Source organism: Oncorhynchus kisutch, linkage group LG5, assembly GCF_002021735.2.
Source record: "Oncorhynchus kisutch isolate 150728-3 linkage group LG5, Okis_V2, whole genome shotgun sequence".
Taxonomy (NCBI): Eukaryota; Metazoa; Chordata; class Actinopteri; order Salmoniformes; family Salmonidae; genus Oncorhynchus; species Oncorhynchus kisutch.
Window position 1 is genome coordinate 41,358,726 of NC_034178.2, and position 14,555 is coordinate 41,373,280.

The window sequence follows — 14,555 nt, forward strand, 5'->3', positions numbered from 1 at the left end:
TTCTGATTACAAGTTTAGCACTGAAGTATGAACAAACAAAGCAATTGATGCGTATATGTAATTCAAGCAAATATATTTACCATACTCTATATTTTTTTCATTTGGTCTGAGCCCCTTTGAAAAAGCACTGATGTACTCATGAAAAACTATTATTGCATACTTCACAAAAATGATTACATTGGCAATCAGATATGCATGCCCTTCAAATAATGTGAACACAGCAGAAATGCATACTATAGAGCTAGGATGTCAAACAGTTTTCATAATTCAATGTAGTGTGCTTTAATTTGGTCTACTGTCTCTTTTATCATGGATGGCCTTCAATGAAGATCCACATGTACTTTTTGTAAGTTAAAGACTGGAAGCGTTCTTTTCTCAGATGGACTCTGAGAAAAATAAATAGGAAAACAAATGAGTATATCATGCACTCACAGTATTGATCATTTTGTAAATAAAGTAATGAAGTGCATTTTATTCAGGCAGAATAATTCAAGTCATTAAAAGACAATTTGCATAAATCATAGCTCATCCAACAAATGTAAATGCTTGGATATGGCTAAACAGCATTGGGACTTTGAACCGGTGCTTTGGTCAGATGACATGAAAATAGAACTCTTTGGCCTTGCACATAAGAGGTGGTTTTGGCGTCTAAATGAGAATGCATAAGCAGAACAAAACCCCATACCTACTCTAAAATATGGTTGTTGATCTTTGATGTTACAGGGCTATTTTGCATCCAACGGTCCTGTGGCCCTTCTATACCTGCATTGCTTGCTGTTTGGGGTTTTAGGCTGGGTTTCTGTACAGCACTTTGTGACATCAGCTGTTGTAAGAAGGGCTTTATAAATAAATGTGATTGATTGATTAAGGTTAAAGACCCCATTAACTTTTCCTAGTACCAGGACATTTTAGCCATAGACCTGGTTGCCTCTGCCAGTGAATCTTCCAGCAAGACAATAACCCCAATCACACATCAAAATCCACAAAGAAATGGTTAATTGGTCACAAAATCATTTAGCATCTCAGTCTCAGGACTTGAAACCCATTGAAAACCTGTGGTTTGAATTGAAGAGGGCTTTCCATAAGTGTAGGCAAAGGATATTAAGGAACTGGATTGTTTCTGTATGGTGGAGTAGTGTAAGATCCCTCCCAATGTGTTCTCCAACTCATAAAATATTTTAGAAAAAGGCCCAGTGCCATTATCCTCGCAAGGTGAGGTATTGAAAACAGGGGTGTCAATAATTTTGACCCCTTCCTTCTTGAGAAAAATACGTTTAACTTGTTAAACAAAATATCTTTCTCTGAGCAATTCTATCGGTATAAAATAATATAATTCCCCAATTATTTTGAGAAAACAGTATACAGTACATGACCAAAAGTATGTGGACACCTGCTTTTCAAACATCTCATGCCAAAATCATGGGCATTAACATGGAGTTGGTCCCTCTTTTGCTGCTATAACAGCCTCCACTTTTCTGGGAAAGATTTCCACTAGATGTTAAAACATTGCTGCGGGACTTGCTTCTATTAAGACACAAGAGCATTAGTGAGGTCGGGATCGGTGTTGGGTGACGAGGCCTGGCTCGCAGTCGGCATTCCAATTCATCCCAAAGGTGTTTGATGGGGTTAAGGTCAGGGCTCTGTGCAGGTCAGTCAAGTTCTTCCACATCGATCTCTACATAAGAAATGTTTATGGACCTCGCTTTGTTACATGGGGCTTTGTCATTCTGAAACAGGAAAGTGCCTTCCCCAAGCAAGAATCATCTAGAATGTAATTGTATTCTGAAGATTGTATTCTGAAGATTTCGCTTCACTGGAACTAAGAGGCCTAGCCCGACCTTTGAAAAACAGCACCAGATCAGTATTCCTCCTCCACCAGACTTGACAGTTGGCACTATGCATTTGGGCAGGTAGCGTTCTGGCATCTGCCAAACCCAGATTCGTCTGTCGGACTGCCAGATGGTGAAGTGTGATTCATAACTCCAGAGAACGCGTTTCCAATGCTTCAGAGTCCAATGGAGGCGAGCTTTACACCACTCCAGCCAATGCTTGACATTGTGCATGGTGATCTTAGGCTTGTGTGCGGCTGCTCGGCCATGGAAACCCATTTCATGAAGCTCCCACCGAACAGTTCTTGTGCTTCCGGAGGCAGTTCGGAACTCATTTGTGAAATTTGCAACCGAGGACAGACGACTGAAAGTCACTGAGCTCTTCCGTAAGGCCATTCTACTGCCAATGTTTGTCTATGGAGATTGCTTGGCTGTGTGCTTGATTTTGTACACCTGTCATGCTTTGGTATATATAGATTAGCTCTGTATTTGAATTATTTATTTTATACAGTCATTTTTGGCTCATTTTTATGAGGGTGTCAATCATTTTGGACCCCACTGTATCCAGATCAGCATAAAGGGGTTAATGTCCGTGTCAGAATACTGTATATTCCAACCTAATTATTTCCAGAAACTGAACTTGAAATATTTGGCAGTTTTATTGTAGATCTTCTGTAAAGAAAAGGCCCAAGGGATAATCTCTTGACCTCTGGAAGGTCATCAAATATTCCTGCCAAATACCTCCATATACACTTTGTCATGGCCCCAAAGTAGAGAAACTCATAGTTGATGTGTTGAGAGGACATTTGCATAGATTCTTCATTTTTCCTCATATATTGGAATATGATTATTCTAAAGGTCATGTATGTATATTAACCTGTTATCCAATATGTGATCAAATAAATTATTAGGTAGGCCTATCTATCTCCCATAGTAAAGAGAGTAAGGCAGTTTTACTATATGTCATATAAAACACCCTTAGGTTGTAGAAGTAAAGTCAAGCCAGATTATTTGATAATCTCTCCATTTTAATACAGGTGATATGAAACAAATGCAACAACCCTGTTAGCACTCTGCTTCAGGTGAGCATCTTCCTGAAATGGTGGCTAACATGATCCTACTAGGAGATGTCAGGGGGAAGAGTTACATATTGTACATAATGCAATGTCACTTAAGTATGTAACAAGTAAATAACTGGATTTACAGGCCAGTGACAATGAGATGCAGTGTTGACCACTGCAAAACACGAAAAGGAGAACGAATTGTCAAACGTCACATGCACTACAAATCCAAAACGGCAGACATAATGTAGGATAATTGCATTGTTTTTTCTGTCCTCATTTTCAAACTTGTCACACAGATGTAGAGACTGAATGAATGGGATCAGAAGGCTGTAAACTGTTCTGTCCTGACAGCCTATAGGATTATCTCTTGAAACAGCGATAAAGGATGAGAAAATACAAACAAAGGCTGTGAGCTGCTGCAAACCCTCCCAACTCTTCACCAACCAATCCTAACCTGAACCCATAAAACCTCTTTGATTATCTTCAATATTTACACAGATGTACACAAAATACACTCAAAAAGGAGATTTTCAATTTTCTCTTTGCGTTTAGTCCTCTTGTACATTCCAAGCCATCCAAGAAAAGAAATACCTGTAATCGTGATAAAAAAAGAATGTGCTCATTGAGCGTTCACATTTGTTCCCAGTTGTTTATGTGTAGCTTAAAGACTGGGTACAACACAGCCCAGTGAATGGGACAACTGGTTGGCCCTCCCACACTCGTCGGCTCAGTGTCTCTCTTCACACTTGCAACATTTGAACATATCAAAACAAACCCAAATGCTTTTTATTTTCCTTTTTTAACAACTCATTTTATTGATCAACAGGCAGAGGTGTGACAAGAAACAAAAAGAAGGAGTGGTCGGGGGAAGGGGTATACTGGAAGTGGCTATTCTCATGTTCAGGAAGTTGTTTTCTTTATATTATAATCTTTGTTATTATTTCATTTTAAAAACAGAGTAGAGGCCCATCGGGTGGTGGCACTGGTTCCTGAAAGACTGATGCATGGAGGGCAGGTTGGATGACTGGAAAAGGCTTGCAGGACTGTGTGGTGTGGTTGTATGTGTCTGTTTGTGGTGTGGTGGTGTTTTGGGCTTGTGGTATGTGTATGTGGTGTGTGTATGTGTGTTGGAAAGGCTTGGGATTGTTTGTGTGTGTGTGTGTCTGTGGGTCTACTGTGTGTTGTGTGTGTATACAGAGTGTGTGTTGGCTGGGAGGGTTCACGTCAGTTCCACAGTCACTGTGAGGGCCAGGGACAGCACCATCCATATTAGTCCGACTACATCCACACGAGGGGCTCCATCTGCAAGGGCCAGAAAAAGAGAGAAGAGTCAGATACAATCACTATTTATAATTGCCAGTCACAAGACAAAACATATTTTAATCTCAATAAAAACACTGATTGGTCAGTTACTTCTTGGTCAGGTCATAATTTCCTTTCTACGTAATAAAAATGAATGGAACCAAATCATGTACTGCCAGAGCAGATCTGGTCAGATATTAGGTCTCGGTAAAGCCTTTCAAAACAAGGGCAATTGGGAATCCTGGCTCTTTGCTTTTATGTCAACTTAACCACATTCTCCACTGATGTTAATGATGCTAAACATGATATTCCTTCTAGAACTACAATTGTAATAGCCTTACACATTCCGCTTGTTTAAGTAGGAATGCAATAAACAACTACTACGGGCCACTGCCCCACTTCCCATGCGGGGATACCTCAGTTAATTTCCATTATCATCAATATTCTAAAACATTTGTTAGGACAGCGAGAGGGTTGAAACTCTGACAGAGATGGATGGTGGCCCTTAAAAGGTATGTGGTTTGTTGCTGTTCTCTGTTGTGGCCTCTGTGCTGACTGACAGATAGGGTGGACTTCCCACACACACAGAGGGAGGAGTTGGCAGATCAGCCACTGAGCGATCAGACACGTGTGCGGCGACCTCTCAGGGCCATGTTCTACACCGATTTGACTTGCATGCGAGGCATATCTGCGCCTCGCTCCGCGATCGGTACCTTCCTCACTGACCTGATTCTGTCCTTGCTGTGGCAAACCTGCTCCTGCCGGATCATTTGCATATTCAAATTTACATCCGTAAGATATGGCAAGCAAAGCAGCAGAGAGAGAGAGAGAGACTGAGAAAGAGAACCCTCATATCCCTCTGTGCTTTTTTTGACAATCCCTCATCTTAACATATGATAATTGGAGGCGCTGCAAATGAGGCCCCACAGTGTGTATGAAATAACCCTAATCTCACAGTTCTCACAAATGTATACAAGTGGATAGTGACTGAAGGAGTATTGTATCTGAACATAGGGGGAGAGATTTCTGTTGACGATAGAATGACAGACAGTGTTCACCTGTCGTCAGTTTGTCTGTCCATCAAACCCTAACCAAGAATTAGCTAGTAGCTAGTTATTTGTTACTGTCCCATTTTGGATACAGATTGCATGCTTGTCATCTCAAATGTATTCAAATACATCTTAAAAAATGTGTGAGAAAAACAACATTTAAACAAACAAAAAGGAGAATTGCTCTTTAAAAGACTACAAAATAAACGTTCTCTGTGAGTGGTCTTCATGGGTGCCATACTTACTGTTCGGATTCTGAGTGTTTTTCATCATGGCAGGATTTTCTGTTGATAGAGATGAAGGGAAAATAGAGAGAGGGTAAACAGAAAGAGAGAGAGAGATATTGTTTTAACACTGTACAGCCATAATATGATACTATTACACTAAAACCTTTGAGAGTGTAATGTTTACTGTTCATTTTTCATTGTTTATTTTACTTTTGTTTATTATCTATTTCACTGCTTTGGTAATGTAAACATATGTTTCCCATGCCAATAATGCACTTTGAATTGAATTGAAAGAGCGAGAGCGAGAGAGAGAGAGAGAGAGAGAGAGAGAGAGAGAGAGAGAGAGACAGACAGACAGACAGACAGACAGACAGAAAAAGAAGTAAAGTGATGATGAGAAAATTGTGAGCTGACATGGGTAGAGGGTCTAATGAAGCTGAACTCTACGTTCCTTAAGCTCATGTTAAATGACATCCCGCTGGTGAGCCTGTATTAATAGAGCTGTGGACATTGGGCTCTCTGGTAAGTTAGAGCAGCAGTTAGGTGGGGCAAGAGGGCAATAGCAGAAAATAAACTGCTGATCTATTAGCATCCACATGCGATTTCCCTACTCAGTCCACAAAGACAGAGATAAATCAGTGTGTTTGTGACAGCCAGCCTCTTCACTGCTGAGTAAGACCTTTAAACAGGTTAACATTTACAAGGCTGCAGCACCAGACGGATTACCAGGATGCGTATTCAGAGCATGCACTGACCAGCTGGAAAGTGTCTTCACTGAAATGTTCAACCTCTCCCTGACCTAGTCTGCCATACCTACATGTTTCAAGCAGAACACCATAGTCCCTGTGCCCAAGAACTCCAAGGTAACCTGTCTAAGTGACTATCGCCCCTTAGCACTCACATCTGTAACTATGAAATGCTTTGAAACGCTGGTCATACCTCACATAAACATCATCATCCCAGACACCCTGGACCCACTCCAATTCACATACTGCCCCAACAGATCCACAGATTATGAAATCTCTACTGCACTCCACACAGCCCTCTCCCACATGGACAAGAGGAACACCTATGTGAGAATGCTGTTCATTGACGACAGCTCAGTGTTCAACACCATAGTGCCCTCCAAGTTCATCACTAAGCTAAGAAACCTGGGACAGAACACCTCCCTCTGCAACTGGATCCTGGACTTCCAGAGGGGCCAAGTGGTGAGGGTATGCAACAACACATCCACCAACATGAGGGCCCCTCAGGGGTGTGTGCTTAGTCCCCTCCTGTATTCCCTGTTCACCCACGTCTGCATTGAGGTGCAAACTTCAACACCATTATTAAGTTTGCTGGCGACACAATGGTGGTAGGCCTGATCACTGGAAAGATGAAACGGCCTATAGGGAGGAGGTCAGAGACCTGGCAGTGTGGTGCCAGGACAACAACCTCTCCCTCAATATCAGCAAGACAAAGGAGCTGATCATGGACTACAGGAAATGGGGGGACGAGCACACCCCCATTTACATCGATGGGGCTGTAGTGCAGCGGGTCGAGAGCTTGTTTCCAAACAGCCACAAGAGCATTAGTGAGGTTGGGCACTGATGTTGGGTGATTAGGCCTAGCTCGCAGTCAGCATTTCAATTCATCCCGAAGGTGTTCGATGGAGTTGAGGTCAGGGCTCTGTGCAGGCCAGTCAAGTTCTTACACACTGATCTTGACAAACCATTTCTGTATGGACCTCGCTTTGTGCACAGGGGAATTATCATGCTGAAACAGGAATGGGCCTTCCCAAAACTGTTGCCACAAAGTTGGAAGCACAGAATCATCTACAATGTCATTCTATTCTGTAGCATTAAGGCTTAAGAGGCTGTGAACGATGCTGAATTTGAAACATCACTTGCACTACAACTCCAAAATGGCAGACATACTGTAATGTAGGATATTTGTAAACTATTTCAAATGTTTCTACATATGTGACTCACCACCTGGATTCGGTCTTAAGTAGCAACATTTGAAATGTTTTTTTTTTACATTGTCAAAAAGTAGAGACTCAGATCTACAAAATGGTATGTCATTTTCAAAGAACAATGGGGAAGTAATTCTGCTTTGAAAGTTGATAAACTTGTAAACGCATTTTGATAAAAATAAATAAAAAAGTACATTCAAACGGATCTCCTGTGAAGTCGTGACTTGTGACATACGCCTAGTTTCCTGAAACCAGTCACATATATAATGTGTCGTGTTCAGACACACCAACACAGTCGTGAAGAGGGCACAACAATGTATTTTCCCCCTCAAGATGGTTTAGCGTGGGTACTCAGATCCTCAAAACGTTTTACAGCTTCACCATTGGGACCATCTTGACTGGCTGTATCCCCGCTTGGTACGGCAACTGCTTGGCATCTGACCGCAAGGCCAAACAGAGGATTGTGCGTATGGGTCAGTACATCACTGGGGCCGAACTCCCTGCCATCCAGGACGCCTATTCCAGGCGATGTCAGAAGAAGGCCTTAAAAATTGTCAAAGACTGCAGCCACCCAAGTCATATACTTGGTCTCTGCTACCGAACAGCAAGGGGTACAGATGCAAGTCTGGAACCAACAGGACCCCGAACAGCTTCTACCCCAAGCCATATCACTGCTAAATAGTTAGTTAACAAGTCACATACGTTGTATGGACTTACTCTGTGTGCAATACTAGTGTTTAACATGATTTTTTAATGACTACCTCATCTCTGTACCCCACACAAACAATTATCTGAAAGTTCCCTTTGTCTAGCAATGCATATCAAGCACAGATTCAACCACAGAGACCGGGGAGGTTTTCCAATGCCTCGCAAAGAAGGGCACCTACTGGAGAAATTTTTTAAAAGCAGACACTGAATATCACTTTGAGCATGGTGTAGTTATTAATTACACTTCGGATGGTGTATCAATACACCCAGTCAGTACAAAGATACAGGCGTCCTTCCTAACTCAGTTGCCCGGAGAGGAAGGAGACCCCTCAGGGATTTCACCATGAGGCCTCATGGTGACTTTAAAACAGTTACAGAGTTTAATGGCTGTGATAGGAGAAAACTGAGGATGGATCAACAACATTGTAGTTACTGCACAATACTAACATAATTGACAGAGTGAAAGAAGTAAGCGTGTACAGCATAACACTATTCCAAAACATGTATCCTGTTTGCAACAAGGCACAAAAGAAATACTGCAAAAAGCTATTAACTTTTTGTCCTGAATACAAAAGTGTTATGTTTGTGGCAAATCCAATACAACACATTACTGAGTACCACTCTCCATATATTCAAGCATTCAAGCATAGACACGGGCAAATTAATTCACCTTTCAGCAGGGCAATAACGCAAGGCCAAATCTACACGAGTTGCTTACCAAAAAGACAGTGAGTGTTCCTGAGTGGCCGAGTTACAGTTTTGACTTAACTCTACTTGAAAAGCTATGGCACGACCTGACAATGATTGTCTAGCAATGAACAACAACCCATTTGAAAGAGCTTGAATACTTAAAAAAATAATAATTGGCAAATGTTGCACAATACAGGTTTGGAAAGCTCTTAGAGACTTACCTAGGAAGACTCACAGCTGTAATTGCTGCCAAAGATGCTTCTACAAAGTATGGACTCAGGGGTGTGGATAATTATGGAAATGATACATTTCTGTTTTTCAATTTCAAAACATTTGCAAACATTTCTAAAACCATGTTTTGACTTTGTCATTATGAGGTATTTTGTGTATATGGGTGGGAAAAAAAATATTGAATACATTTTGAATTCAGGCTGTAACACAACAAAATGTGGAATACGTCAAGTGGTATGAATACTTTCTGAAGACACTGTATGCACATATCTTCCTCAATTACATCATACCCCTGCACATAAACTCGATACTGGAACCCCATGTATATAGCAAAGTTATCGATACTCATTGTGTATTTATTATTACTATTATTATTACATGTTATTTATTACTTTTTGTATTATTTATCAATTTTCTTTCTCTCTGCATGGATGGGAAAGGCCTATAAGTAAGTATTTCACTGTTAGTCTACACCTATTGTTTACGAAGCTTGTGACAAATAACATTTGATTTGATGAGTCACTTCAGTGTAATCACCAAGGGTACGTGGATATGTTCATGATCAAGATATGAGTACTGCTTTCTGCCAGTGGCGAGTCTCAATATCATGCCATCAGTATATTCTGTTATACTTGATGTTGTATAATGAACAGTTTGCCAAGAGAGCAGAGCTCCAAATATCCACTCTGCCCCTGGAGAGAGAACACACTAGGCACACACTGGTTGAATCAACGTTGTTTCCATGTCATTGTTAAATTAAGTTACACCGAAGTAATGTGGAATAGATGTTGAATTGAGATCTCGGCCCAGTGGGAAGTGTCCCATTTCAAGGCCGCGGGGGACGGTTTCAAGGTCACTCAATCACCATTCTGCTCCTCTAAACATGAGTGGAAGCCATCTATACTAGGACAGAGACATAGACACACAGACAGCCAACATTCTGCACGTAGCATCAGGGTGTTAAATAGGCATTAGTGTTCTTTCTACCAAAACGCTCCCAAAGGTAACACCTTCCCAAAGTGACAGTTTCACTACCATATTTTTTAAACATTGCTCACTGGAGGATGTCCGGGTGCGGATTTATCAAACGATGGACAGAGAATTTCTTAATGGCAGTGCAGGCAGATTACTGTGTGGAATGGCCTTCTCTGCTGAATGGACCTGAGCTGATTTACCCTCTGATTGTCCTGCGGCAGCTACACACATGTCCTGTGCATATGTTAACCCTGGAAACTAGCCCTGGAACATATATATATATATATATATATATATATATATATATCAATTCCAACTCTTGCATGGCAGTTATCTCTAACACGAGAGTAGATAATATATAATACAGGGGAGAAGACCTTCATCCTCGTTGCAGCGGTTTTGATTAAAACAGAGCAGCCATGATTGACAGGCCTCTGATCAAGTTCTCACGCAGGAAGCAGTCATTCCACAGGGCCCAAGGGCAAACACACCAGGGCAGCAGGACATACAGCAGTAATAGAGTCAGCAAGCAAGCCAACTCCCACATCAACTAAAGCAAACTCAGGACTTTGGAACTGCGATAAATAGCAGCACATCATGAAAAGACTGATCTAGCTTGCTCAAGGTGGGTTGTTGAACAAAGAGATGACACTGTCAACAACAAAGATCATTTATTCTATTATGGGCCTTTAATGTGATTATTAGTAGTCATTGTTGGAGAGAACGGGTACATTACATGCTGCTTGTGGGATTCCCATGGCTGTTGGATTTCTACTCACCCACATGAGGGGCATTACTCACTTGCATAAATCAGCCTTTGTACTAGAGGCATTGCTGAGTCATTTAGTGATACAATCACTTATTACTCATGCACTTAGTTCGCATTGATAATTCATATCTAAAAATGGGCACACAAATATATATTTTTTACATAAATGCATTGCTTAATACTTCAGAGTATGTGGATGCATAATATTAACAGTTGAAACACAATTTTAATGGTGTTTGAAATTTGAATGAGGATATTCCTTTGACTAGTGGGAATAAAACATACCATGAACAAGAACAAGTACTACATTTGTGATTCTCTGCAATGCCCTCTAGGATGACAGAATATGGTAATGAGTTTGGACACATACCAAAGACGATGAGGCGGGTGTGCGTGTCCGTGGAGCCCAGAGGATTCTGGGCCGTGCAGCGGTACATGGAGCCGTTGAGTTCGGCTGGCACTCGCTCCAGAATCAGCTCCTTCCCATCCCGCTCAGCACTCCCGTCAAGCAGACGGCCCCCGACCCGGGTCCAGGTGAAGAGGGGCTCAGGGAACACCTCATTCTATTAACAGACCACCACAAGTGTGTGTGAGGGAGGGTTGGACAAGAGGGGAAAAAGTTTAAGTCCCAGTCAAGAGATTAAGAGCAAAGGCTACATGAATAATACAAGCTCAATTCCCTAATGCAATGGTACGTTAGCAGTATGAATTAATAATCAACACTACATACTGACGCCACACACACACTCACACAAACCCACTTTTGAAATCACCACATACGCTGCTGCTGCCTATTATCTTTCCTGTTGCCTAGTCACTTACTACTACTATATGTACATACAGTAGCTACCTCAATTACCTCATTCCCCTGCACATCGACTCAGTAATGGTACTCCCTGTATTTAGCCTTGTTATTTTTACTCCTTATTGTTATTCATTATTTACTATGTATTTATTTCTCTGTTACCATTTAAAAAATATATATATATCTTTATTTTTTTATCTTTATCTTTTGCTCTGCATTGTTGGGAAAAGGACCCCTAAGTAAGCATTTCACTGTTAGTCTACACCTACGAAGCATGTGACAAATAAAATATGATTTGATTTACATTTGCAAATGTTTTCAGATGCTCATGCCTCTCAAGAAATTTCCCAGTTTCAAAATATTCCCCTTTTCAAAATGTCATATAATTCTCCCTCTGAGGGAAGAAGCCTTTCTGCTGTACTCCTCTGGATGTCTTTTCTGCCATCTGCTGGATACAGACATGTTATTCAAATCAAAACAGCTGGAGAACATGTCAGTAGGGGAGGAGAGGGCGTTTAGTAGTAAAGTGCAACGAGGGGTTGTGGCGCTCAAATGTTATTCAAAGGGAACAATACACCATCAGGAATTATGATCACTTCACACATTGTCAAAGAAGGACAGGCGTTTCTTCTGTTTCTGTGAATCCAGCTAGGGAACCCAGTTTCATCTAGTTTATACTGCAGGGCCGAGGGCCAAGTATGTTGCTGTCATACATCTTGAGCAAAAGGCCAGAACAAGATAGATGTCTATTCCTGAAGTGTGATGCAACAGAATGAAATTCCATTGAGATAAACTATTGATAATCTGACTAGAATTTATTTTACCATTTTGAAATGTGACCTCCCAGCCCTTTTAATAAAGGCCCAATGCAACCGTTTTTATCTCAATATCAAATTATTTCAGGGTAACAATGAAGTATATTACCGTGATTATTTTGAATGAAAATGGTCAAAAAAAAATCAAAAAATTGCTTATTAGCAAGAGCAGTTTCTCAAGCAAGAATTTAGCTAGGACTGTTTGAAAGTGGTCTGAGTGGGGAGTGGAAAACTGAAAACTAGCTTTTATAGGCAGAGGTTAGAAACTCTCTTTCTTATTGGTCTATTAACTAATTTGCCGCCTTGTGACGTCACCAGGCAGGCCAAAACTCCATCCCACCAAAACAGGCTGACATTTCAGGTAGTCTTTTCAAACAACTCGCACACTACAAGGACATTATTATCATTTCACAATTGAAAATTTATATAAACACAGATAAATTACGTTTTTGACTGCACAGGGTCTTAAAGAAAATACCACGACTTGACTCTTGTCACTGTGTGACCCATACTGTAGAAATGCTTTAATGAACTGAATGTATGCCTTTAAGGAGCTGGTGTGTCATCATTCTGACTAAACTAGTGTGACTTGTGTAACCTTTAAAAATGACTGGCCTGATAAGAGTTCTGAAACCAAAGAATTCACATGGTGACAGAAGTGAAAGTAGTTTGTTGATCAGGGGCAGTCATGGCATAAGGTTCTATCAAGATAAAAAACATGAAAGGTCCTATCACATATCCCCAACGGCATTACAGAGCCTAAATGAAAAAGACAGCTCCAATAAAAGCACCAGGGCCTTTCTTATCTTCATATGGATTAATACAGAGTGGGGACAAAGCATATCAAGTGGAAAGAAAACTAAAAGCCCACCCTGTGTGATTATGTATAATTCTGATATTATAAACCGTAGGGGATACTGATATCTTTTTTATCACACAATGAGAAGACAAGAGAGGTATATGTCTTAGCACTAAATCTTATCTACTAGTGAAACCCTAGAGCCTTAGTCCAGTGAAGGATAAGGGAGATTTTCTTTGGGATGAATCTCCATGCACGGATGTTTGTTTCCCAAGGGCCCAATTGGCTGTATGTCCCAGTCAAGCCTGTTTATAGTGACCATTCTTAACACTATTCAAAGGAGATCTTCAAATAATATGACATTAGTGGGTGGAGATAGTCGTATACATCTGCCCAGACTCTAAACTGCTACACTAAACCCAAGGCACCGAATAAGTGCCGTTATTAGATTGAAAGTAGCAAACCAGAATAAAGCAATGAAAAACAAACACTTTATAAAAACACACAGCGCTATCATGCCCAGAAATTCATGAAGCAGTGAATGAAAAGTAACAAAGGTGATTGGTGTGCTGGTCCATTAGCATGGCCTATCAGAATTTGCCTTGTACTCTCCACCTGGTTGGCTCTAGCAGGCAGCGCCAACACTGTGGCATCCCTATTCCTGTCACTGAGATGGGGATCAGCTACTACTGGAAACATATCATTTTTGGGGGCAGAGGATGATAGTTACACAAGGACAATCTCCTGACTGGAATGCTCTAGCGGGTACAAACCCAAACTCTGCTCTGCTGAGCAATCCTCTAACAGCTAGCTTGAGATGCATGCCTTAAGGAGATAGACTTAAGAAAATAAAATGAAACATCAGAGAATTGGAGCTATCCATAAACAAACAGATTTTGAATGGGTTATTTATTTTTCATTGAAATAGTTTATTGCCTTGAGGCATAGTCAGAACCCCACATAGAAAAAATACATGTGAAAAGATAAAACAATTCCCCAAAAATTCTAACAAGTCACTTTTTCCAATAGTGCACTTATGATTTTTTCCAAACAAGAAACAGTATGCTAGCCTTAGACCGAGAAGACGTATGGTATCTCTCACCCTGTAAGAATGGCCACTATATCAGAAAACTCGACAGGCTTAACTGCACATCTCCCCTGTCCCGTCCTATCCCAAACTGAACATGGCCCTCCGGTTTCATAAACCCCCATGCACTTACCCCAGGAACCCCAGCGCCTACCTGGAATCCTTGCACGGTGATGCGCACCGTATCCCCTACCTTTGCCCTGGTGGGGGTCATCAAAAGCTTGGGGCCCTTAGGAGCCGCTGGGAGAGAG

General features: G+C 41.1%; 1 protein-coding gene across 2 annotated transcripts in view; it reads right to left on the minus strand.

Annotated features, from left to right (window-relative positions):
- Positions 1–2,836: 2,836 nt before the first annotated feature.
- Positions 2,837–14,555, minus strand: part of LOC109891047 (immunoglobulin superfamily member 21) — a 266,112-nt gene continuing 254,393 nt past the window's right edge. The window contains exons 7-10 of one of the 2 annotated variants that reach the window (XM_020483336.2): positions 14,438–14,544; positions 11,169–11,361; positions 5,490–5,528; positions 2,837–4,195 (exon numbers count right to left, since the gene is read on the minus strand). In XM_020483336.2, the coding sequence (XP_020338925.1) occupies positions 4,113–4,195; positions 5,490–5,528; positions 11,169–11,361; positions 14,438–14,544 (422 nt within the window). In that variant the 3' untranslated portion in view covers positions 2,837–4,112. The remainder of the gene's footprint in view (positions 4,196–5,489; positions 5,529–11,168; positions 11,362–14,437; positions 14,545–14,555) is intronic. The other variant, XM_020483337.2, reaches the window with a different exon arrangement.